Here is a 25,159-nt window from a genome sequence, read left to right on the forward strand (position 1 = left end):
AATGTACATTACTGTGTTTTCCTTTTTGGCATTTTTATATATATATATATAGCTGGACTTGAGCCCTGGAGGTGGGAAGTACAATGCCTGCACTTTAGAGGAGGGATTTGGGATATTGGCAAAGACAGTGATTGTGTAAATGATGGTGAAAGTGGTTTTTCTTTTTTGGGTCACCTTGCTTTGGCGGGAGACAGCTGGCATATTGTTTAAAAAAAAAAAAAAAAATTCTCACTGTTGTAAGGAACAGGACACGGCGATGTCCCACCGGGAGACAGTCATTCTCATCTGGACATGTAGGTCATGAAGTAGTACGGGCTTGCGTTGCTTGAAATAATGTTAAGTTTTGTATTGCCAGAGTGCATGTGAGGTTCTCAGCTCTGGCTCCTGAATATCATTTTCTGTGTAGAGTAGGTATTTGGTTCCAGGGATGGGGGAGTTATGCCAGCATTACATTTAAAAACTAATCTGGGTACTGTTTGTGGAGTTTAGGATGTTTAAGGCATTTGGTTTGATATTTTAAATCAGTGGTTAGCTTCAAAATCCCCAAGTGATGTACAGGCTTCTCCAAGGCAGTTATATAATGTCCATGTATCCTGCACATCATCTTCGTACCCATGGCTGCATCGTGCAGAAAGCCTTTTAATAAATAACAAAAAGGCACAATGCTGTGATGGGAACAATAATCTGCACGTAGGAGAAGGGAGCTTACGACATTTTGTACCGACTTCAACCATTTACAAAGTCACACTAACAAAGGACGGGAGGAGGCAGTATATATAGGTCAGCAGACAAGGACGGGACAAGAGGTGGTAGGAAAGGAAGAAGAGAGGTAGTGGTCAGTTGAAGACTAAGAAAGAGGAGCACTGCAAGGGAGGTAGGGGCCCACAAAAGGTAGGAACAAACACATAGAGGGGGGGAGAAATAATAATAGACCAAACACCCAGGGCAAAAGATAGAAAACCCAGAGGAGAAAGAGGAAAGGGGAAGAGTGTATTTCTGATGGTGGATGGCTATGAACTATTTTTTTCCTGGTGTTAAGCAGATGTCCAGTTAGGGAATTATTGCAAGAATCCAGCATGAAGTATGTAGGCCAGTGTTTCCAGTCCCAGGCCCTAGTTGTGATGTGTCCTGTGGGAAGTCACATGTGGCATAAATGGAAAACCTTGCTTGACATGCCTTTTAAGGATAAGAGCTGAATCTGATAAGGCCTCTCATTACTATCAAAATGCCTAGTATTCATTAGTCGTAAATATGGGCATTCTCTTCTCTGCCAAGAATTATATATGTATTCATATGAAGGGCTAAACCTGTGGGGGTCATTTAGAGATCCGATTCTTCATTCAGTAGGGGAAAACAATAACAGAAGTGAATCAGTCTAGTCCAAGTAAGTCTCAGCCAGCATGCATTCCAACTACATTGGGAAGGAAGAAACAGACATAGTCTGGGATTGTGTACACAAATAACCTGCACATAGGAGCAAGGAACTTACGACGACATTTCGGTCTGACTTGGACCATTTACGAAGTTCAATATGTGGGTTATTTGTGTATTGTTCCAGTCATGGTATTGTCTTTGTTCTTCAGTCTGGGAAGACTCCAGTTAAAAAGTGAAGCTCCCACTCGTGGGATGATGGTAGGTGTTAGAACAGGTGAACTGTTGGGATGATTAGTTATCCAGGAAGAAAAGGAAATAAGTAAATCTCTCTTGCTTAACAGAGAGTCAGTATCTTTGAATTTGAAAATGGAGTTAACATAGAGGAGCCTGGATGAAGGTAAGCAAGTGCAGGTTTGTTGAAGCAATGTGTTAGCAATGAATTCTGCAATTGGTAACCTCAGTGGACAATAGCAAAGTGCATGACTTGGTTTCTTCCAATTTATGTAAAAGGCAACTGTATATGATTGCCATGTCCCTGAGATCGGACTAATCCAACTGGTCAATAAGCCATGTATCATAAAAGTATTTGTAGATGAATGGAAGTGATCCCTGCACATTCACTGGTTGAATTCACCCATTAGTGCTGCAGTACTCTTGTATGCCAGCCCAATTTTAAATCACAACCAGGTGCCTCTTGGCCTGGTGGCTAAAGCTCTCACTTCACATGGCTAGGGTCTGGGTTTGATTCCCAGCAAGGGTAGAAACATTGGGCATGTTTCTTTACACCGGTTGTCTGTTTCCTATTAATAAAATGGGTAACTGGGTGTAAGTTGACTGGTGTGGCTTGCATCCTAGGACAAAACTGACCTAATTTGCCCAAAATGCTCTGCATAACAAGCAGCCTTCTGTATAGTAGTATGTCATTGATGTCATCTAGGTCTGTATACCTTGTACATTTTTTTTTTTTTTTTTTTTTTTTCCCAACAAGCCGGCCGTCTCCCACTGAGGCAGGGTGACCCAAAAAAGAAAAAATCCCCAAAAAGAAAACACTCCCATCATCATTCAACACTTTCACCACACTCACACATTATCACTGTTTTTGCAGAGGTGCTCAGAATACAACAGTTTAGAAGCATATACATATAAAGATAAACAACATATCCCTCCAAACTGCCAATATCCCAAACCCCTCCTTTAAAGTGCAGGCATTGTACTTCCCATTTCCAGGACTCAAGTCCGACTATATGAAAATAACCGGTTTCCCTGAATCCCTTCACTAAATATTGCCCTGCTCACATTCCAACAGATCGTCAGGTCCCAAGTATCATTCGTCTCCATTCACTCCTATCTAACATGTTCATGCATGCTTGCTGGAAGTCCAAGCCCCTCGCCCACAAAACCTCCTTTACCCCCTCTTTCCAACCCTTTCAAGGACGACCCCTACCCCTCCTTCCTTCCCCTATAGATTTATATGCTTTCCATGTCATTCTACTTTGATCCATTCTCTCTAAATGACCAAACCACCTTAACAACCCCTCTTCTGCCCTCTGACTAATGCTTTTATTAACTCCACACCTTCTCCTAATTTCCACACCCCGAATTTTCTGCATAATATTTACACCACACATTGCCCTTAGACAGGACATCTCCACTGCCTCCAACCATCTCCTCACTGCTGCATTTACCACCCAAGCTTCACGTCCATATAAGAGTGTTGGTACTACTATATTTTCATACATTCCCTTCTTTGCCTCCATAGATAACGTTTTTTGACTCCACATATGCCTCAACGCACCACTCACCTTTTTTCCCTCGTCAATTTTATGATTAACCTCATCCTTCATAAATCCATCCGCCGACACGTCAACTCCCAAGTATCTGAAAACATTCACTTCTTCCATACTCCTCCTCCCCAATTTGATATCCAATTTTTCTTTATCTAAATCATTTGATACCCTCATCACCTTGCTCTTTTCTATGTTCACTTTCAACTTTCTACCTTTACACGCATTCTCAAACTCATCCACTAACCTTCGCAATTTTTCTTTAGAATCTCCCATAAGCACAGTATCATCAGCAAAAAGTAACTGTGTCCATTCCCATTTTGAATTTGATTCCCCATAATTTAATCCCACCCTTTTCGCAAACACCCTAGCATTTACTTATTTTACAACCCCATCTATAAATATATTAAACAACCATGGTGGCATTACACATCCCTGTCTAAGACCTACTTTTACCGGGAAGTATTCTCCCTCTCTTATACACACCCTAACCTGAGCCTCGCTATCCTCATAAAAGCTCTTTACAGCATTTAGTAACTTACCACCTATTCCATATACTTGCAACATCTGCCACATTGCTCCTCTATCCACTCTATCATATGCCTTTTCTAAATCCATAAATGCAATAAAAACTTCCCTACCTTTATCTAAATACTGTTCACATATATGCTTCAATGTAAACACTTGATCTACACATCCCCTACCCACTCTGAAGCCTCCCTGCTCATCCGCAATCCTACATTCTGTCTTGCCTCTAATTCTTTCAATTATAACCCTACTGTATACTTTTCCTGGTATACTCGGTAAACTTATTCCTCTATAATTTTTTTAATCTCTTTTGTCCCCTTTCCCTTTATATAAAGGGACTATGCATGCTCTCTGCCAATCCCTAGGTACCTTCCCCCTCTTTCATACATTTATTAAAAAAAAGTACCAACCACTCCAACACTATATCCCCCCCTGCTTTTAACATTTCTGTCATGATCCCATCAGTTCCAGCTGCTTTACCCCCTTTCATTCTACGTAATGCCTCACGTACCTCCACCACACTTACATTCTGCTCTTCTTCACTCCTAAAAGATGGTATACCTCCCTGGCCAGTGCATGAAATTACCGCCTCCCTTTCTTCCTCAACATTTAAAAGTTCCTCAAAATATTCTCGCCATCTACCTAATACCTCCCTCTCCCCATCTACTAACTCCCCTACTCTGTTTTTAACTGACAAATCCATACTTTCCCTAGGCTTTCTTAACTTGTTTAACTCCAAAATTTTTTCTTATTTTCATTAAAATTTCTTGAGTGCCTCTCCCACTCTATCATCTGCTCTCCTTTTGCACTCTCTCACCACTCTCTTCACCTTTCTTTTACTCTCCTTATACTCTGCTCTTCTTATAACACTTCTGCTTTGTAAAAACCTCTCATAAGCTACCTTTTTCTCTTTTATCACACCCTTTACTTCATCATTCCACCAATCACTCCTCTTTCCTCCTGCCCCCACCCTCCTATAACCACAAACTTCTGCCCCACATTCTAATACTGCATTTTTAAAACTATTCCAACCCTCTTCAACCCCCCACTACTCATCTTTGCACTAGCCCACCTTTCTGCCAGTAGTCGCTTATATCTCGCCCGAACTTCCTCCTCCCTTAGTTTATACACTTTCACCTCCCTCTTACTTGTTGTTGCCACCTTCCTCTTTTCCCATCTACCTCTTACTCTAACTGTAGCTACAACTAAATAATGATCGATATATCAGTTGGTGGATGAATTTGGTAGGGTGTGCAAAAGAAGAAAATTAAAGGTGAATACAGGAAAGAGTAAGGTTATGAGGATAACAAAAAGATTAGGTGATGAAAGATTGAATATCAGATTGGAGGGAGAGAGTATGGAGGAGGTGAACGTATTCAGATATTTGGGAGTGGACGTGTCAGCGGATGGGTCTATGAAAGATGAGGTGAATCATAGAATTGATGAGGGAAAAAGAGTGAGTGGTGCACTTAGGAGTCTGTGGAGACAAAGAACTTTGTCCTTGGAGGCAAAGAGGGGAATGTATGAGAGTATAGTTTTACCAACGCTCTTATATGGGTGTGAAGCGTGGGTGATGAATGTTGCAGCGAGGAGAAGGCTGGAGGCAGTGGAGATGTCATGTCTGAGGGCAATGTGTGGTGTGAATATAATGCAGAGAATTCGTAGTTTGGAAGTTAGGAGGAGGTGCGGGATTACCAAAACTGTTGTCCAGAGGGCTGAGGAAGGGTTGTTGAGGTGGTTCGGACATGTAGAGAGAATGGAGCGAAACAGAATAACTTCAAGAGTGTATCAGTCTGTAGTGGAAGGAAGGCGGGGTAGGGGTCGGCCTAGGAAGGGTTGGAGGGAGGGGGTAAAGGAGGTTTTGTGTGCGAGGGGCTTGGACTTCCAGCAGGCATGCGTGAGCGTGTTTGATAGGAGTGAATGGAGACAAATGGTTTTTAATACTTGACGTGCTGTTGGAGTGTGAGCAAAGTAACATTTATGAAGGGATTCAGGGAAACCGGCAGGCCGGACTTGAGTCCTGGAGATGGGAAGTACAGTGCCTGCACTCTGAAGGAGGGGTGTTAATGTTGCAGTTTAAAAACTGTAGTGTAAAGCACCCTTCTGGCAAGACAGTGATGGAGTGAATGATGGTGAAAGTTTTTCTTTTTCGGGCCACCCTGCCTTGGTGGGAATCGGCCGGTGTGATAATAAAAAAAAAATATCAGTTGCCCCTCTATAAACATGTACATCCTGGAGCCTACCCATCAACCTTTTATCCACCAATACATAATCTAACAAACTACTTTCATTACGTGCTACATCATACCTTGTATATTTATTTATCCTCTTTTTCATAAAATATGTATTACTTATTACCAAATTTCTTTCTACACATAACTCAATTAAAGGCTCCCCATTTACATTTACCCCTGGCACCCCAAATTTACCTACTACTCCCTCCATAACATTTTTACCCAGTTTAGCATTGAAATCCCCAACCACCATTACTCTCACACTTGATTCAAAACTCCCCACGCATTCACTCAACATTTCCCAGAATCTCTCTCTCCTCTACACTTCTCTCTTCTCCAGGTGCATACACGCTTACTATAACCCACTTTTCACATCCAATCTTTATTTTACTCCACATAATCCTTGAATTTATACATTTGTAGTCCCTCTTTTCCTGCCATAGCTTATCCTTCAACATTATTGCTACTCCTTCTTTAGCTCTAACTCTATTTGAAACCCCTAACCTAATCCCATTTATTCCTCTCCATTGAAACTCTCCCACCCCCTTCAGCTTTGTTTCACTTAAAGGCAGGACATCCAGTTTCTTCTCATTCATAACATCCACAATCTTCTCTTATCATTTGCACAACATCCACGCACATTCAGACTTCCCACTTTGACAATTTTCTTCTTCTTATTCTTTTTAGTAATCTTTACAGGAAAAGGGGTTACTAGCCCATTGTTCCCGGCATTTTAGTTGAATTTTACAACACGCATGGCTTACGGAGGAAAGATTCTTATTCCACTTCCCCATGGATATAAAAGGAAAAGTAATAAGACCAAGAACTATTAAGATAAAATCAAAGAAAACTCAGATGAGTGTGTATAAATAAACATGTACATGTATGTGTAGTGTGACCTAAGTGTAAGTAGAAGTAGCAAGACATGCCTGTAATCTTGCATATTTATGAGACAAACAAAAGACACTAGCAATCCTACCATCACGTAAAACAATTACAGGCTTTCGTTTTACACTCACTTGTACATGTACTTGTAGAAATAATAATAATAATAATAATAATTATTATTATTATTATTATTATTATTATTATTATTATTATTATTATTATTATTATTATTATTATTATTATTATTAAACCACAAAGTAAGTCGTCCCTTGTGTTTTATGACATCTTTCAACCTTCTGGGAAGTGATTAACACACACCTTCAGGGGTTTATGGGGTAAATTTCCCCATGACTCGCGGATAGCATTCTCCAACCGTGGGAACGGGCTTACGTAATTTCCCTAGTGGATTACTTTTTATCACAGCCCATAACCTTTGTGGGTTTAGCAGTTGGTTTTTATTATAATAGTTATTACAGCCCAGAAGTTCTCATTGGTGTTGAAGTCTCGGGAAATTTCCTGGCTAGTCATCGAAGAGTACCTCAATCGTGAAGTCACCAAACAACAGAATTTGTGGTGTAGCAAAGAGCACTGTCTTAGATAGAACTTTGCACGTAATGAAAGAAAGATTCAAGAAAATGATCACAGAGTAAATCTAGGTGCATTATTACAGTTAATGTTAGTGGAGACATTTTTCTAGGCTTCCCTGGATGTGCTTTGTGTGAGCATATCAATACCATCTTCAGATACTGATACAACTAGGTCCTTACTGAATGCCCACACATCAATGGCTTCTACTATTTCCTTCTTTTCAGTACATGCCTTATGTAATCCAATGATCTGTGCAATTCTCTAGTGTCAGTGACTTGCTCCTGTCCATATTAATACATCAGTAGCCAGAAATATCAAAAATATTTGACACTCTAGACCACATGGTACAGAGGGACCACAGACATGGAATCTTCCATTATGTAAGTCTAGAAAACATTGGGGGAATCCTGAGACATCCTACTATGAGTTGCTAGGGCAGCATAACTGTCTTGATGAAATACCTTCTAGGATAGGGCATTACATTAATAACTAGCACTGTAGCTGCAGAGGACTTTGGACAAATGATTCTGCAGAACATCGTTTCTCTTGTGAAATCAATAGCAGTAGTCTAGTCAGGTTAAATTGTACCTCAACCCTTCATAGGGATATAGCTGGTGTAATCCTGGCTTTCTTGAGATTGATAAGGAGTCTGACTAAAATATCCAGATAAATGATGTGTAGGTGCTGGATGTTGGAAGTGAAGGTAATTTACCAGGATGTCAGTGAAATAAGGGGACTGATCAAGCCTCAGTTTCTTGATCAGGCAGTGACAAACTGGTGAATATCCATTGGGCTGTCTTGAGACAGTGGCATTGCCTTGAAATGGTATTTCATCATCTCTGAATGAAGCAGAAGACATGGTGGATGTTTCACACCTATGATGTTGGGTGTAAGAATAGTTCTGCTGTCAATACAAGATCTGGTTTGGTCTGCATCAACTAGTGATGCCAACTCTTAAGAGGCATTTATAGAGCCTAGCCAAAATCTGCTTATGTGCCAGAGTCTTGGGGTTCTTTGCATGAAAATTTGATGGCTTGGTTGGTTTATTTTCTCTCCACTTCCAACAATTTTTTCATGTGGTAAGAGCATTATGATCTTACCAATCTGTTGGATGCACATTTTGCCCCTCAAGAGAGGGGCAAAATGATGAGGGGCTTCTGATCCAGGGGATTGGATCTGTCCTCTCCTTCCTTGGGTTTAGCTGGATTTCCTCCCATTTCCCCAGGTGCTGTATTATTCCTACTAGTTTGATCTTTCTCTTGTGAATGTAATCCCTCAATTTAACAGATCTTAATTTAATAGAGTTCAGAAATAATAATAATAATATCTTTATTTACTACAAGTACATGTACAAGGTATACAGTCCTAGCTGACAACAATGACATACTACTATATAGAAACTCCCTTGTTATGCTCTGCATTTCGGGCAAATTAGGTCAGTGTCCCGGGATGCGACCCACACCAGTCGACTAACACCCAGGTACCCATTTTACTGATGGGGAACATAGACAACAGGTGGAAAGAAACACATCCAATGTTTCTACTCTGGCTGGGAATCGAACCCAGGCCCTCGCCGTGTGAAGCAAGAGCGTTAGCCACCAGGCCACCAGAGACCATGGGACAAAATAAACTAGGTTAATACATTAGAAAATAAAAAAGAAGTCCATTGATCACAGAAGTGTCAAATATTTTTGTATTTTATCAACTACAGTTGCTATTACCAGCCACCCACTCTTCCCCTCCCCCTTCCTCTTATTAGCTTATTAACACTTTGAGGGTCGCCAGGCCCTCTCAGAGACTTGTTCTCAGGGTCGCCAAAATTTCCCCCCAAAAAAAAAAATTTTTTTTTTTCTCATGAAAAGATAGATAATCTTTTCCCGATCATAATGACACCAAAAGTAGGAAATTCGATGAAAAACTTACGGAATTATGCTCTTGCGAAGTTAGCAGTCTCGACGATGTTTACGCATCAGCGATTTTGCCTACTTTGAGCCCTATTTTCGGCCAATTCCAGTGTACTAGTCAACAAAAATCATAACTATTTCGCTAGAACTCCGTTTTTTCTCTATCGAATGAGTACAAGAAACCACCCATTTACTGATTTCAACTATCCAATAAAGTGGTCAGAATTTAGCAATTTTGCCAATTTCACACAAATTTCGAAAGATGCCAATTTCCAAATAGGGTCCAGAATAAACAGACATTCCTGGCACTAAAATAACATTTCCTCTGTTCATTAGTCACGTCCCCATGCCCCTCTTACATTTCTTTTGCTTTCCACTTAGATTTTTTATTCTCACAAAAAAAATAAGATTTACTGTTATGCAGACTACTGCATTAGTGTGGAAATGGTATAAATAATATCGGCACACTTGTGAAAGAATATTAGACTCGCCAGTTGATGTGTATCGGACGCTTAGCATGATTTGTTTACTTTTGAACTTTGGTAAAAATCAAACATTTCTGCTACTTTGAGCTCAATTTCAAGGTACTTTTCATTGTAAAACCAGTCAAAATCATCTCAATTTCTGTAATATGTCTTCCATTCTATACAATGAGACAAGGAAAACTAGAATACAACAATAAATACCATACGAAAATACAGTGCAAAGTTGCTGTTTTAAACCAAAAACACGGTCAAAGTTTTTTTTTTCTCATTACGCACTGTGCTGCAGGATTTTTTTTTATACTGCGCACACTGGCCACATAGACCCATTCTTTCATATGTAGGCCTACCAGCTTTCTCTTGCTAGATTTGAGGGCGGTAGAATTTATGCGTACTAGTACGTCAAAAACCCTGGCGCTTAAGCCGTACTAGTACGGCCAAAACCCCAAAAGGGTTAAATCAAGGGTTTACTGTAAATATTTGAAGAAAAATGCACAAGGGAATTAACAAATGATGGACTCAACTTCATTGTCTATATCTCACACTTGTGCTGGCTTCTCAAATTGCATATGTTTGAGCCCTCCAGTCAGAGTTTTCACAATTTGTATACTGTACCATGTTATAATATTTCTGGTTTACATAAATCCTTGAATATTAAGATGACTTAGCTTATATAGCTGTGCAAGTTGGTCTACCCCATATTCAAAACCTCTGAATTTTATCACTTGAAGCATTTTCATTATTTTTTTTTTTACCTTCTATCTTTTTTTTATTCTATGTGCCTTTCCCTTATGTATGTGCTAGCTGAGCACAGTCATCATTCTTTCTGCTCATTGTTTCTCAGTACATGCAAATTGTTTCCAGTTCACTTCCACAAGAGCCAAACCAATATGTTAAATTATTTGGCAGCTAATTTGGAATCTCATTTGCTTGTTTCATAATTCTATAATTAAAAGCATTTGAAACATAGTCTGGAGAAGATGGCAAGTGGCCACTATGTTAAAAATAAAAATGAGTGTTTGTAGAGAGAAAAAGCTATTAGTTGTAGATACGTATTTTGTCTGGGATGTTGAGTTTGACTAATCTTGACTCTATACAGGTATTTTATGATGGAAGTGAAAATTTATTTAAATCTGGACAGTGGTTAACCAGTACGTATTTTTGTGTTTCTCTCAGTAGAGGGATTGGATAGCGACTATTTTACTGTTGTAAAAGCACAAGGAAGACCCAAGAGCTGCATGTAATTCATTACTATATAAATATATTTCCATAGATCATTTTAATTGTAACTATGTACATAATATTGTATAAGTCTTAGTGTTTTTACATGGTAAATTTTTTTTATGGATAAGTCACATGATAATCCTTTTATTAAAATGTGTGGTTTTAATTGTGTGCATATTCTAAAGCCATTATTCTGCAACACTATTTAGTGAAAATTTGACATTAAATTTCAAGTTAATGTTACTGTATTTTACTCGGTATTAATGGGAAGTTGTTTCTAAACATATCGAATAGTTGTAATAAATTTTATTTATAGATAACTTTGAAAAGAATAATGGCTCTTAAGTATTCAGTGATAAGAGACTTTTGAAAATGGAAGAGCCATTATTTATAGAGGTAAAAACACACTCAAGTGAATCTAGGAAATCAGGCATGCTCATGTGTATAGTAGAGGTGAGGGTAGTGCATCTGATGAAAGTAGAAAAGTGGCCAGTGCATTAAAATGTGGAATGACTGGTAGGCCTACTGCAATGCTCTTTTATCCAGTAATGTTGATGTGTGTGTTAACCTGATGTTTCTTCGTATGATGCGAGACAGAAAGAGGGATAAATTAAAGGCCTGTATTCTCTGAGAAAATGTCTGTGGTCTTGTGTCTGCTTGTAAATACTTTCTGTTGGTGTGGTTCTCGTCAGTGATATCGAGTTCAGCCTGTTCCCAGTTAAGATGTTGAGACAGTGGTCTTGTGCACCACACAAGCATTGTTATTGGTGTTGATACAGCACTCTTGTTCATTAATAAGAGTCCAGGTCTTGCCCAGTTTGCCTTGTGTACCTTATCATGGCCTTCACAAGGAATATTATATACAACCATTGAATGTCAATTTCCATTGTTTATTTTAGGTGGTTGTGAAGTTCCTGAGTTTGTGGTGAGTGACTGAGTTCATTTTCATTTTGCACTAGGGTAAGGGCTGTTCATAGTCTTAATGTGTTTGATCAGTCTTCCTGTGGTGTCATTCTTAACTTTGGGGGTTTGGTGGATGCTAGTGGTCTTATATTGGCCCTTTATTGATCTGAAGTTATTTGTTACTTAGGAGAGTTCATTGTTCAGGAACTGCATTATATATTCTTAATGCTCTGAGAAAAAGCCAACAGCAGCCCTTAATTTTCGTGCTGTGATGGGAATATGATGTTAAATCATCCTTTTTACTTAGTTTGATGTTTACTTCTAATGATATCCAGTAATGGTGGACAGCCTCCCTTATCTAGAATTGGGTTGATGGCTCCACTGAGTTAAGGTCTTTTCCGAGTATCTTGACAAAATAATGCTGGACAAGTGGTCTTCCTAAATATTCTTCGTAGATGTTAGATAGATCAGCATTGAGGAAGGTGTAAATACACTGCCACCTACATCACAAATACTCACTAGGTCTTCACATGGCCTTAGATAAACCAGAGATCTATGTTCAGCAAGTGTATGTACCATCCCTTGAAAAAGCTGAGAGAAAGTAGACATAAGGAAAAACGAGGAAATATCTGAAGACTTGTGTTTGGAATGTTGGTATTCCTGCAACATTAACAAACAAGACAACACTGGTTTGGTGCATAGGAACACTGTCTCAAGTATTAAGGATGGGAACAGGTTGAATTAACATTGTTGAAGACAATTACACTAGCAGAAAGTATTTTGAAGCCACTCTGATTATCATTTAAGACTATTTCTCAGAGCAGAATAACTTTTAGTCTTGCCTCTCATCCTCAATATGCGAAAGAAATGGAAGAAATATCAGTACTGGTTTTCAGAGTTGTGGATGAGTGGAACAGTCTTCTGAGTAGGGTAATCAAGGCGAGGACCTTGGGTAGCTTTAAAAGAGAAAATGGACAAATATACAAGTGGAAGGGCCTGGGTGTGATTGGTGTCGTGGGTATGGGAGTAAATTCCTGGGTACCTTTGGGTGGTGGTGGTTTTGACAAGGACCTGCCTTGCATGGGCCAGTAGGCCTTCTGCAGTGTTTCTCTGTTCTTATGTTTTAGAATTTATGCAGTTCAGTTCTCATATTGACATTACTGGATTGCAGAGAACTGCAGTAAGCCCAGTGGCTGTTAAATGCTTGAATAGGCAGATTACTTTTCCACCTTCACCTGGCATTATACCCTCTTTCCTACTAATATATATGGATGTGACCAAAACTTTCTGTTCACTAGGTGTGGGGGAGGGGGGGGGGCAGAAGTGTACTTGTATAAATCAGTTCTTCTGTTCTTCTCGAGTCTTTTTCTCTGTCATATGTTGCCTCAATTTTACTTTTCTTCAATATTTGTTGCTCTGAATGTTTTTCGTTCGTTAGTGATTTATAATGTTAGTTGTTTTTGGCATATTTTGATGTTTAGCTGGTTGTTGTGCCATTACACTTGAGATTCTAAGGGGCACTATTAAAAAGTAAATTGATAAATTGTTGGGATATGTGTATGCTTGCAGTAACCCTTCCTTAAATCACACATTTTTTTTATTACTACCCATACCTTAAGAAAAGGTGATGCAGCATGTTGGAAACTAATGAATGACTGAGGGTGGTGGAATCTGAAGATGTGACTCTTCAAAGTTCTCAGGATTTCTTCTGCACAAGTGTCAGATACAGAAAGAAACATAGGTGTCTTAACCACAAAATGCCTCGCTCTTTGGATGGTTCTTAATCTGAACTCGTATACTAGATGATGCTGAAAGCAGAAAACTAACAGCCTCATTTCGGGCTCTCCCTTCGACAGGAATGGTCTGCGTCCTTCTCGCTATTACGTCACCAAAGATCGAGTGCTGGTGATGGCTTCAGAAGTGGGCGTATATGACACAGAGCCCGAGAATATTCTGCAGAAGGTAACCAGAGCCACCATCTGCCAGCCAGCTGTTGGGTAGTGAGCTGACTGTCCAGCTGGGCAGAACTGGCGAGATGGTGATGGCATCTGCCAAACGAATCTTCATTAATCATCAACTCATAACTCGCATCATCATTTCAGGACATTGTGACTGAAAACATGACCCATCTTTTTTTGTCATTACTACAGTCTCTCATATGCATAATCATCTCCCAGAAATCAGGAACAGGTATAAGAGTGCCTGGAGGTCATGTTATCAGGGCTGTTGTGCTGTGTCTGTAATGGGCTAGATTTTGTGAAGAATCAGTCATGCCATGTTATTTTGCTTGTTAATTTTTCTCATAAGTCTCATTTTAAAGCTGAGTTGGCTAATTGTTTTGATATGATTCTTCACAAGGGCTCCCATTGCCAACTTATCAGGTAAGTTGTATCAGGTAAGAGGACCAAGAGGAACTGCACACACATTGTTGCATCACCGTGATTTTCATGAATTTAAGATTAGAAGTTCCAAGATTAACACTGAGTAATAGTTGTGTAATATGATCATGTGCACCATCATTTTGTCAATATAATCTTTACAATTTTTTTTTTTAATTATGCATTTATGGTTTCAGATGCAGGTGAAGTCGGAGAAAAGATGACCTTTCCTCCAGTTATACTATTTTGCTTTCCTTTTTTATTTATATTATGCTTGGCTAAGCCAGGCACAAAAGCTATTGTTATTGTAGTCAAGATTTGTTTTTGGATCATTTTCTTTTTTATTTTATTGTAGTGTATAATAGCCAAATAACACATAAACTATGCCACAAACATCCTTAGTGAGAGCAAGCATGTAAAAGACCATGTTCGCTCTCCCGCATGTGTGGCTCTGCTACAAGTGTGATGCTAAAGTGTGCCTGTCTCAGCCGTGGCTCTAGTTCAGAGACTTTTTTCCACATTATATCTGCATCGTTGATTTACAGGGTCGACTGAAACCCGGTCGCATGCTGTTGGTAGACACACACGAAAAAGTTGTGACAAAAGATGAAGAGCTGAAGTTACAAATAGCAAGGTCAAGACCTCATTCACAGTGGATTCAGGAGCAGGTAAACATCTTGCATGATATACTATGTATAACCAACATCTCGTTTATATTTATTGTGTAGTAATTTTGTAATGGAAGTATCATACAAAATGCAAGTGCTAAAGCTTATAAATCTTTAACATAAATAAGTGAATAAATAATATAAATTAGGTGTTTCAGAAGCAATTAGTTTCATAAATTTTATATAGTCTAGAAACTTCATTATTATTCTTTCTCATTCATGCTTTACTGGGATTAGATGGTAAGACATTAGCATAAATTGTTATACAGAACTGTGTAGAGTACTTTAGCTTGTATTTGCTTGATAAATAATTGCTGTGAATGAAAGAAAATCAGTACAGTTGGTCATTGGATTGCCTTGCTTGGCTGCAGGAGCTGCATGATCATGTTATAGGGTTATACTCATGAAACTAGCTAAAGTGGATTTGGCAGTAACACAGTTCGGTGAATGTTGAACTCTAATCGTTTAGATTGCTAACCTTGTATAACTTTGCCACTGTTACTGATTACTGCTTTCATATCTATCTACAGCTTGTATTTTCATTCCATGTACTGTCACAAGTCTGCCACCATAACCCAGTAGTTGTACATAGTTGAAGGATGTTTTGAAGTTTGTTGATGTAGCTGGTTTGAAAGTAGGTGGTGCTACAAATTTAATAATCATAATAGAAGTAAAAGCCTTAGGATTAAAATAAACATCTGCATACATGAGGTGGTTTGGTCATTTAGAGAGAATGGATCAAAGTAGAATGACATGGAGAGCATTTAAATCTGTAGGAGAAGGAAGGCGGGGTAGGGGTCGTCCTCGAAAAGGTTGGGGTAAGGGAGGTTTTGTGGGTGAGGGGCTTGGACTTCCAGCAGGCGTGCATGAGCGTGTTCGATAGGAGTGAATGGAGACAAATGGTATTTGGGACTTGACGATCTGTTGGAGTGAGAGCAGGGTAATATTTAGTGAAGGGATTCAGGGAAACCGGTTATTTTTATATAGTCGGACTTGAGTCCTGGAAATGGGAAGTACAATGCCTGCACTTTAGAGGAGGGGTTTGGGATATTAGCAGTTGTGTATCTTCATTCGTATATGTTGTGTATCTTTATACGTATATGCTTCTAAACTGTTGTGTTCTGAGCACCTCTGCAAAAGCAGTGATTATGTGTGAGTGAGGTGAAAGTGTTGAATGATGATGAAATTTATTTTCTTTTTGGGGATTTTCTTTCTTTTTTGGGTCACCCTGCCTCGGTGGGAGACAGCCGACTTGTTGGAAGAAAAAAAAATTAATAAAAGCATTTGGACTAGTAATGTTTATGACAGTAAATCAGGAAAAAAAGAAATGGCTGGTGGAATGAGAGCTGAGGTCAGGAAGAAAAAGGTAAGAAGGAATGTAAAGTAGTGATAAAGGATTACTCACAGGTATAACTGTTCCAACCAATACATGAGCCTGATTATTGGAGCAGTGGTGCCAAAAGAAAAATGGAATAAGCTATGATGACAAAGGATTGTGCAAAAGTCTGGCTTAAATTAATGAGTCAAGAGAGGGTGGTACTTTATTGCTCTGGGAAATAATGCTAAGCTAGTCAAAAAAAAAAAAAATATAAAAAGGAATGAAAAGAAGGATCTGTTCTTGAAAAGCAGATGATGGGAATTTGTTAAAAGTGTCTGAATGCTGATTGGTGGTAATGCATACTAAAGTGCATTAAACATATTTTATTAAACTGTTGTAATGCTACTATTATGCTGTGATGGTGCAGTTTTCATGTGAGATGTAGCATGAAGGACTTGATGTTGCTTTGTAGCTTTAGTTCTCTTTTAACAAATTTTCCCAACTGGTTAGGCAGTAATAACTTTTTCAAACTTGATTTGAGGAAATATATTGGTAAAATACTTTTAATGAAAATTTGATTTGTCTTTGCAGTTTACGTTGGATGACTTGTATGCTGTTCATGAAGGTGACTTGTCACAAGAATCACCTGAAAATGATAATATAAATGTGGAAGTCAATGGAGAGGAAAATGGCACCACGATACGCTCGTATGGGGGCGATCGTCGTCTTGGCATGTTTGGCTATACCATTGAAACACTTAATATGTTGCTCTTGCCAATGGTGACAACTCAGTAAGTAGAATACTGTATTCATAATTTTTAGCAAGCACATTTGGTGGACATTATTTGCTCTTAAAGCACAAGGTAATCCTTATGAAAGGATTCAGGGAAACCAGTTAGCTGGATATCAGTTTTGGAGGTGGCAAGTTTATTTAGGTACAGGTACACAAAAGTACAAATATCTTACTAACATGTGTATATTACCTAGGATAACTCAAAGTAAGTGTACAGTACCTTCACTCTGACAGGAGGGGTGGATGTTACATTTTGTCGTTAAATTGATCCGTGATGTCTCTACAAGTGTGGAAAGACAGATATTAAATGAGTAATGGTGAATGTTTCCTATTTTGAATTGCCATATGTTAGTGGATAATGGCTGGTGTGTTAAACAAAAAAAAGGAGGGGGGGGGACAGAATTAGATTGTTCTATTCATTTAAAGCTATCAAATTCAAAAATATTATGAAGTACTGAGCACTAAGCACTTGAAATTTGTTTTCCGGGAAAATTCCCGTCACCAACTTAAGTTGGGCGTTGTTCTGCCTGTCCTCCTCATTAGCTCTGGGCTTAAAGGAATTGCTGGTTTTCATACCTTAAAAGCATTATCTATTGTATATTCTCTAGTATTCTCTCATCCCCCCCCCCCCCCCAAGTCGGCCATCTCCCACCGAGGCAGGGTGACCCAAAGAGAAAGAAAATACTTTCATCATCATACAACACTTTCACCTCACTCGCACATAATCACTGTTTTTGCAGAGGTGCCCAGAATACAACAGTTTAGAAGTATATATATTTTTTTTTTTATTATCACACTGGCCGATTCCCACCAAGGCAGGGTGGCCCGAAAAAGAAAAACTTTCACCATCATTCACTCCATCACTGTCTTGCCAGAAGGGTGCTTTACACTACAGTTTTTAAACTGCAATATTAACACCCCTCCTTCAGAGTGCAGGCACTGTACTTCCCATCTTCAGGACTCAAGTCCGGCCTGCCGGTTTCCCTGAACCCCTTCATAAATGTTACTTTGCTCACACTCCAACAGCACGTCAAGTATTAAAAACCATTCGTCTCCATTCACTCCTTTCAAACACGCTCACGCACGCCTGCTGGAAGTCCAAGCCCCTCGCACACAAAACCTCCTTTACCCCTCCCTCCAACCTTTCCTAGGTCGACCCCTACCCCGCCTTCCTTCCACTACAGACTGATACACTCTTGAAGTCATTCTGTTTCGCTCCATTCTCTCTACATGTCCGAACCACCTCAACAACCCTTCCTCAGCCCTCTGGACAACAGTTTTGGTAATCCCGCACCTCCTCCTAACTTCCAAACTACGAATTCTCTGCATTATATTCACACCACACATTGCCCTCAGACATGACATCTCTGCCTCCAGCCTTCTCCTTGCTCCAACATTCATCACCCATGCTTCACACCCATATAAGAGTGTTGGTAAAACTATACTCTCATACATTCCCCTCTCTGCCTCCAAGGACAAAGTTCTTTGTCTCCACAGACTCCTAAGTGCACCACTTACCCTTTTCCCCTCATCAATTCTATGATTCACCTCATCATTCATAGACTCATCCGCTGACACGTCCACTCCCAAATATCTGAATACATTCACCTCCTCCATACTCTCTCCCTCCAATCTGATATCCAATCTTTCATCACCTAATATTTTTGTTATCCTCATAACCTTACTCAAGAAATCGTAATGACACGATTGCAAACAAACCATACCCCCGGCCGGGATTGAACCCGCGGTCATAGTCTCAAAACTCCAGCCCGTCGCGTTAGCCACTAGACCAGCTAGCCACAATAAGATTCGTCCAACTAGGTATATTTCTACACCATAGGAAGGTTAGCACAGGCACAACTGTGACCACAAATGCAAGTTTTTACAGACGAATCGTCTGTAAAAACTTGCATTTGTGGTCACAGTGGTGCCTGTGCTAACCTTCCTATGGTGTAGAAATATACCTAGTTGGATGAATCTTATTGTGGCTAGCTGGTCTAGTGGCTAACACGACGGGCTGTAGTTTTGAGACTATGACCGCGGGTTCAATCCCGGCCGGGGGTATGGTTTCATAACCTTACTCTTTCCTGTATTCACTTTTAATTTTCTTCTCTTGCACACCCTACCAAATTCATCCACCAATCTCTGCAACTTCTCTTCAGAATCTCCCAAGAGCACAGTGTCATCAGCAAAGAGCAACTGTGACAACTCCCACTTTGTGTGATTCTTTATCTTTTAACTCCACGCCTCTTGTCAAGACCCTCGCATTTACTTCTCTTACAACCCCATCTATAAATATATTAAACAACCACGGTGACATCACACATCCTTGTCTAAGGCCTACTTTTACTGGGAAATAATTTCCCTCTTTCCTACATACTCTAACTTGAGCCTCACTATCCTCATAAAAGCTCTTCACTGCTTTCAGTAACCTACCTCCTACACCATACACCTGCAACATCTGCCACATTGCCCCCCTATCCACCCTGTCGTACGCCTTTTCCAAATCCATAAATGCCACAAAGACCTCTTTAGCCTTATCTAAATACTGTTCACTTACATGTTTCACTGTAAACACCTGGTCCACACACCCCCTACCTTTCCTAAAGCCTCCTTGTTCATCTGCTATCCTATTCTCCGTCTTACTTTTAATTCTTTCAATAATAACTCTACCATACACTTTACCAGGTATACTCAACAGACTTATCCCCCTATAATTTTTGCACTCTCTTTTATCCCCTTTGCCTTTATACAAAGGAACTATGCATGCTCTCTGCCAATCCCTAGGTACCTTACCCTCTTCCATACATTTATTAAATAATTGCACCAACCACTCCAAAACTATATCCCCACCTGCTTTTAACATTTCTATCTTTATCCCATCAATCCCGGCTGCCTTACCCCCTTCCATTTTACCTACTGCCTCATGAACTTCCCCCACACTTACAACTGGCTCTTCCTCACTCCTACAAGATCTTATTCCTCCTTGCCCTATACACGAAATCACAGCTTCCCTATCTTCATCAACATTTAACAATTCCTCAAAATATTCCCTCCATCTTCCCAATACCTCTAACTCTCCATTTAATAACTCTCCTCTCCTATTTTTAACTGACAAATCCATTTGTTCTCTAGGCTTCCTTAACTTGTTAATCTCACTCCAAAATTTTTTCTTATTTTCAACAAAATTTGTTGATAACATCTCACCCACTCTCTCATTTGCTCTCTTTTTACATTGCTTCACCACTCTCTTAACCTCTCTCTTTTTCTCCATATACTCTTCCCTCCTTGCATCACTTCTACTTTGTAAAAACTTCTCATATGCTAACTTTTTCTCCCTTACTACTCTCTTTACATCATCATTCCACCAATCGCTTCTCTTCTCTTCCGCACCCACTTTCCTGTAACCACAAACTTCTGCTGAACACACTAACACTACATTTTTAAACCTACCCCATACCTCTTCGACCCCATTGCCTATGCTCTCATTAGCCCATCTATCCTCCAATAGCTGTTTCTATCTTTCCCTAACTGCGTCTTCTTTTAGTTTATAAACCTTCACCTCTCTCTTCCCAGATGCTTCTATTCTCCTTGTATCCCATCTACCTTTTACTCTGTGTAGCTACAACTAGAAAGTGATCTGATATATCTGTGGCCCCTCTATAAACATGTACATCCTGAAGTCTACTCAACAGTCTTTTATCTACCAATACATAATCCAACAAACTACTGTCATTTCGCCCTACATCATATCTTGTATACTTATTTATCCTCTTTTTCTTAAAATATGTATTACCTGTAACTAAACCCCTTTCTATACAAAGTTCAATTTAGAAGTATATACGTACAAAAATACACAATATATCTCTCCAAACTGCCAATATCCCAAACCCCTCCTTTAGAGTGCAGGCATTGTACTTCCCATTTCCAGGACTCGAGTCCGGTTATATAAAATAACCGGTTTCCCTGAATCCCTTCACTAAATATTACCCTGCTCACACTCCCAACAGATCATCAGGTTCCAAATACCATTTGTCTCAATTCATTCCTATCTAACACGCTCACGCACGCTTGCTGGAAGTCCAAACCCTTCGCCCACAACACCACCTTTACCCCCTCCCTCCAACCTTTTCGAGGACAACCCCTACCCCGCCTTCCTTCCCCTACAGATTTATACGCTCTCCATGTCATTCTACTTTGATCCATTCTCTCTAAATGACCAAACCACCTCAACAAACCCTCTTCAGCCCTCTAACTAATACTTTTATTAACTCCACGCCACCTAATTTCCACACTCCGAATTTTCTGCATAATATTTGCACGACACATTGCTCTTACAGGACATCTCCACTGCCTCCAACCGCCTCCTTGCTGCAGCATTTACAACCCAAGCTTCACACCCATATAAGAGTGTTGGTACTACTATACTTTCATACATTCCCTTCTTTGCCTCCATAGATAACATTTTTTTCCTTCACATGTACCTCAATGCACCACTCGCCTTTTTTCCTTCATCAATTATATGATTAACCTCATCCTTCATAAATCCATCTGCTGACACGTCAACTCCCAAACATCTGAAAACATTCACTTCTTCCATACTCCTCCTCCCCAATTTGATATCAAATTTTTCTTTATCTAAATCATTTGATACTCTGATCACCTTATTATTTTCTATGTTCACTTTCAACTTTCTACCTTTACACACATTCCCAAATTCGTCCACTAACCTTCGCAGTTTTTCTTTAGAATCTCTCATAAGCACAGTATCATCAGCAAAAAGTAACTGTGTCACTTCCCATTTTGTATTTAATTCCCCATAATTTAATCCCACCCCTCTCCCGAACACCCTAGCATTTACTTCTTTTACAACCCCATCTATAAATATTTTAATTATTTTAATAATTAATTAATTAATTATTTTAATTATTTTTAAATTAGTTTTTAAGTTAGTAATTTTTATTTTGCATTATTTGCAGCCATGTCTCGGTTAGTGCGAGTATGATTAGTACCAACTTCAATTTAGTGCAAAATTAATTAGTGCTAATCACTTCACCCCCCACCCCCTTGCTCTTCAAATCATGCACAAAAATTACACATAATTCAAATAATGCAAATTCAAATACTAATGTGATCACTTCACAAGATTTATGATTTGCACTAATAGACCTAGCTATATTTTTTTTTTTTTGTTGTATGCATATTGTCACGAGGAAGTGGGACAGAATTCTTCCTCCTTGAGCCATGCGTGTCTTAAGAGACGACTAAAATGCCAGGAGCAAGGGGCTAGTAACCCTTTCTCCTATATATATTACTAAATTTAAAAGGAGAAACTTTCATTTTTACTTTTGGGTCACCCTGCCTCGGTGGGATAGGGCCGGTTTGTTGAAAGAAGAAAGACGTTTCTTCTGTCCCAGTGTACCATGATGAGCAATGCATAGAAAAATTAAATTTATAAAAAATACACTGTTGCAAGAACTTGATTTTGTCATCAGCTTACTGGAAGATTAATTATAGTCAATTAAGCAGTCTTTTTGATTGCATATTGTTAGATTGCTAAACAAAGGGAAACATGATTTGGCCTTGTGTCCAGGCATGGGAATTATCTGAATGATAAATGAGCATGGCTTAAACATACAATGTCCTTTTGTGTTGGAGTGAAGAAATGCCATTCTTAGACCACCAAATATTTGGTAAATATGATTCAGTCTTTCCTTTCAGTGCATTAGGTTTCTCTAAATAAACTAACATGGGCTTACACATGACATGTCCATTATGCTTGAGCAGAGAAACATCAGCTATGCAGTTGCCAGTTACTTGGTTCAATCACCCAATCTTGTTAGACTGCCAAATAGAGGGTGAACATGGCAGCCTACCTGTCAAGCCACTGAAATTACTACTCTACATTGTAAAATAAGTTAAACTGTTATAGGTTACTGGCAGTCACCAACTCCATCCCTTGCTCCTTCACAGACGGCAGCATTAGGCTAAATAATTCTATATTACTACATTACTAGGCGTACTCATTACATGCATTATATAAACTTTCGAGAACGTGTGATAATGAAGACACTGTGCAAGTGTGCTTCTTGTGGTAGTTCACTGCAGAGGAATACTTCTGAGCACACTTCCAGATTTACAGTAATCTATTTTTTTATTTATTATCACACTGGCCGATTCCCACCAAGGCAGGGTGGCCCGAAAAAGAAAAACTTTCACCATCATTCACTCCATCACTGTCTTGCCAGAAGGGTGCTTTACACTACAGTTTTTAAACTGCAACATTAACACCCCTCCTTCAGAGTGCAGGCTCTGTACTTCCCATCTCCAGGACTCAAGTCCGGCCTGCCAGTTTCCCTGAGCCCCTTCATAAATGTTACTTTGCTCACACTCCAACAGCACGTCAAGTATTAAAAACCATTTGTCTCCATTCACTCCTATCAAACACGCTCACGCATGCCCGCTGGAAGTCCAAGCCCCTCGCACAAAAAACCTCCTTTACCCCCTCTCTCCAACCTTTCCTAGGCCGACCCCTACCCCGCCTTCCTTCGGGGTCGGCCTACAGTAATCATTTTCTGCATATTCTAATCAGTTATTCAGGTATGTCAGTCTGAAATTAGCTGAATTACTGGTTCTAGCAGTAATTGTGAGAAAGCATTGTGTATTCTTAGGCTTGTTGAATTTCTTCACACTATTATTTTCTATACTGGAGTAATACCCTTGTAAAATAAGTTTAGTCTCAGATTCTTAATGTTTTTTTTAATCTTTCAGGAAAGAAGCTTTAGGTTCCATGGGTAACGATGCTCCACTAGCATGCCTCTCGGAGTTTCAACCTCTCATTTACGACTACTTCAAGCAGCTGTTCGCCCAGGTCACCAACCCTCCCATTGATCCTTTCCGTGAAAAAATTGTGATGTCGCTTGCTTGTCCTATTGGTAAGACATGACCACCAATTCTGATATTGTACTTCGATAAAATGAACAGATCTCTAACTAGTTTGATATTGTTCAATTGTTTTCAGTTGATTTTTCATCACTTTAATTTTTTAGTAGAATTTGCAATTTATGTGCAAATATGTAGTTCATACTTGAGTAAATTTATTATTAATGCATCAGATCTTCTGTAGTATATATTACAAACAACTTTTTGGGCAGGAATTATGCTAAGAATTATTTAAATGGGGGACATTACTTTTCTCTCTCTCTTTCTCTCTCTTTCTCTCTCTTTCTCTCTCTTTCTCTCTCTTTCTCTCTCTTTCTCTCTCTTTCTCTCTCTTTCTCTCTCTTTCTCTCTCTTTCTCTCTCTTTCTCTCTCTTTCTCTCTCTCTCTCTCTCTCTCTCTCTTTCTCTCTCTTTCTCTCTCTTTCTCTCTCTCTCTCTCTCTCTCTCTCTCTTTCTCTCTCTTTCTCTCTCTTTCTCTCTCTTTCTCTCTCTCTTTCTCTCTCTCTCTCTCTCTCTCTCTTTCTCTCTCTCTCTCTCTCTCTCTTTTTCTCTCTTTATCTCTTTCTCTCTTTCTTTCTCTCTTTCTCTCTTTCTCTCTTTCTCTCTTTCTCTCTCTTTTCTCTCTCTCTTTTTCTTTCTCTCTTTTTCTTTCTCTCTCTTTCTCTTTCTGTCTCTTTCTCTCTTTCCTTTCTTTCTCTTTCTCTCTTTTTCTTTCTCTCTTTCTCTCTTTCTCTCTCTTTCTCTCTCTTTCTCTCTCTTTCTCTCTTTCTCTCTTTCACTCTCTCTCTCTTTCTCTCTTTCTCTCTCTTTCTCTCTCTCACTTTCTCTTTCTCTCACTTTCTCTCTTTCTCTCCCTCTTTCTTTCTCTCTTTCTATTTCTCTCCCTTCCTCTATTATTTTTTTTTTTACGAAGGGTTTGACAAGGTTAAGGATCCCTAGCTTTATTGACAAGCTATTAACAGGTTAAGGATTCCTAACTTTATTGGCAAGCTAAGAGCTGTTACCTACATCAGCTCATTTGAAAGCATTTTTATTGTTATGAGACATACAAGTAGGGAACAAGATGAAATTGGAGCCATCTGTGGGCCAGCATTTTCATTTGATCAACTGACTTTATCTCGTTGACATCATTATGCTGTACGAATGTGTTCC

The 25,159-nt window shown here is 39.3% G+C and overlaps 1 protein-coding gene across 1 annotated transcript in view; it reads left to right on the plus strand.

Moving 5' to 3' along the window:
• LOC128704206 (uncharacterized) overlaps positions 1-25,159 on the plus strand; it is a 354,653-nt gene that overhangs the window by 203,794 nt on the left and 125,700 nt on the right. The window contains exons 10-13 of the mRNA XM_070099039.1: positions 13,766-13,871; positions 14,833-14,955; positions 16,865-17,064; positions 23,838-24,001. Of these exons, the coding sequence (XP_069955140.1) occupies positions 13,766-13,871; positions 14,833-14,955; positions 16,865-17,064; positions 23,838-24,001 (593 nt within the window). The remainder of the gene's footprint in view (positions 1-13,765; positions 13,872-14,832; positions 14,956-16,864; positions 17,065-23,837; positions 24,002-25,159) is intronic.

Source organism: Cherax quadricarinatus, chromosome 66 (assembly GCF_038502225.1).
Source record: "Cherax quadricarinatus isolate ZL_2023a chromosome 66, ASM3850222v1, whole genome shotgun sequence".
Classification (NCBI taxonomy): domain Eukaryota; kingdom Metazoa; phylum Arthropoda; class Malacostraca; order Decapoda; family Parastacidae; genus Cherax; species Cherax quadricarinatus.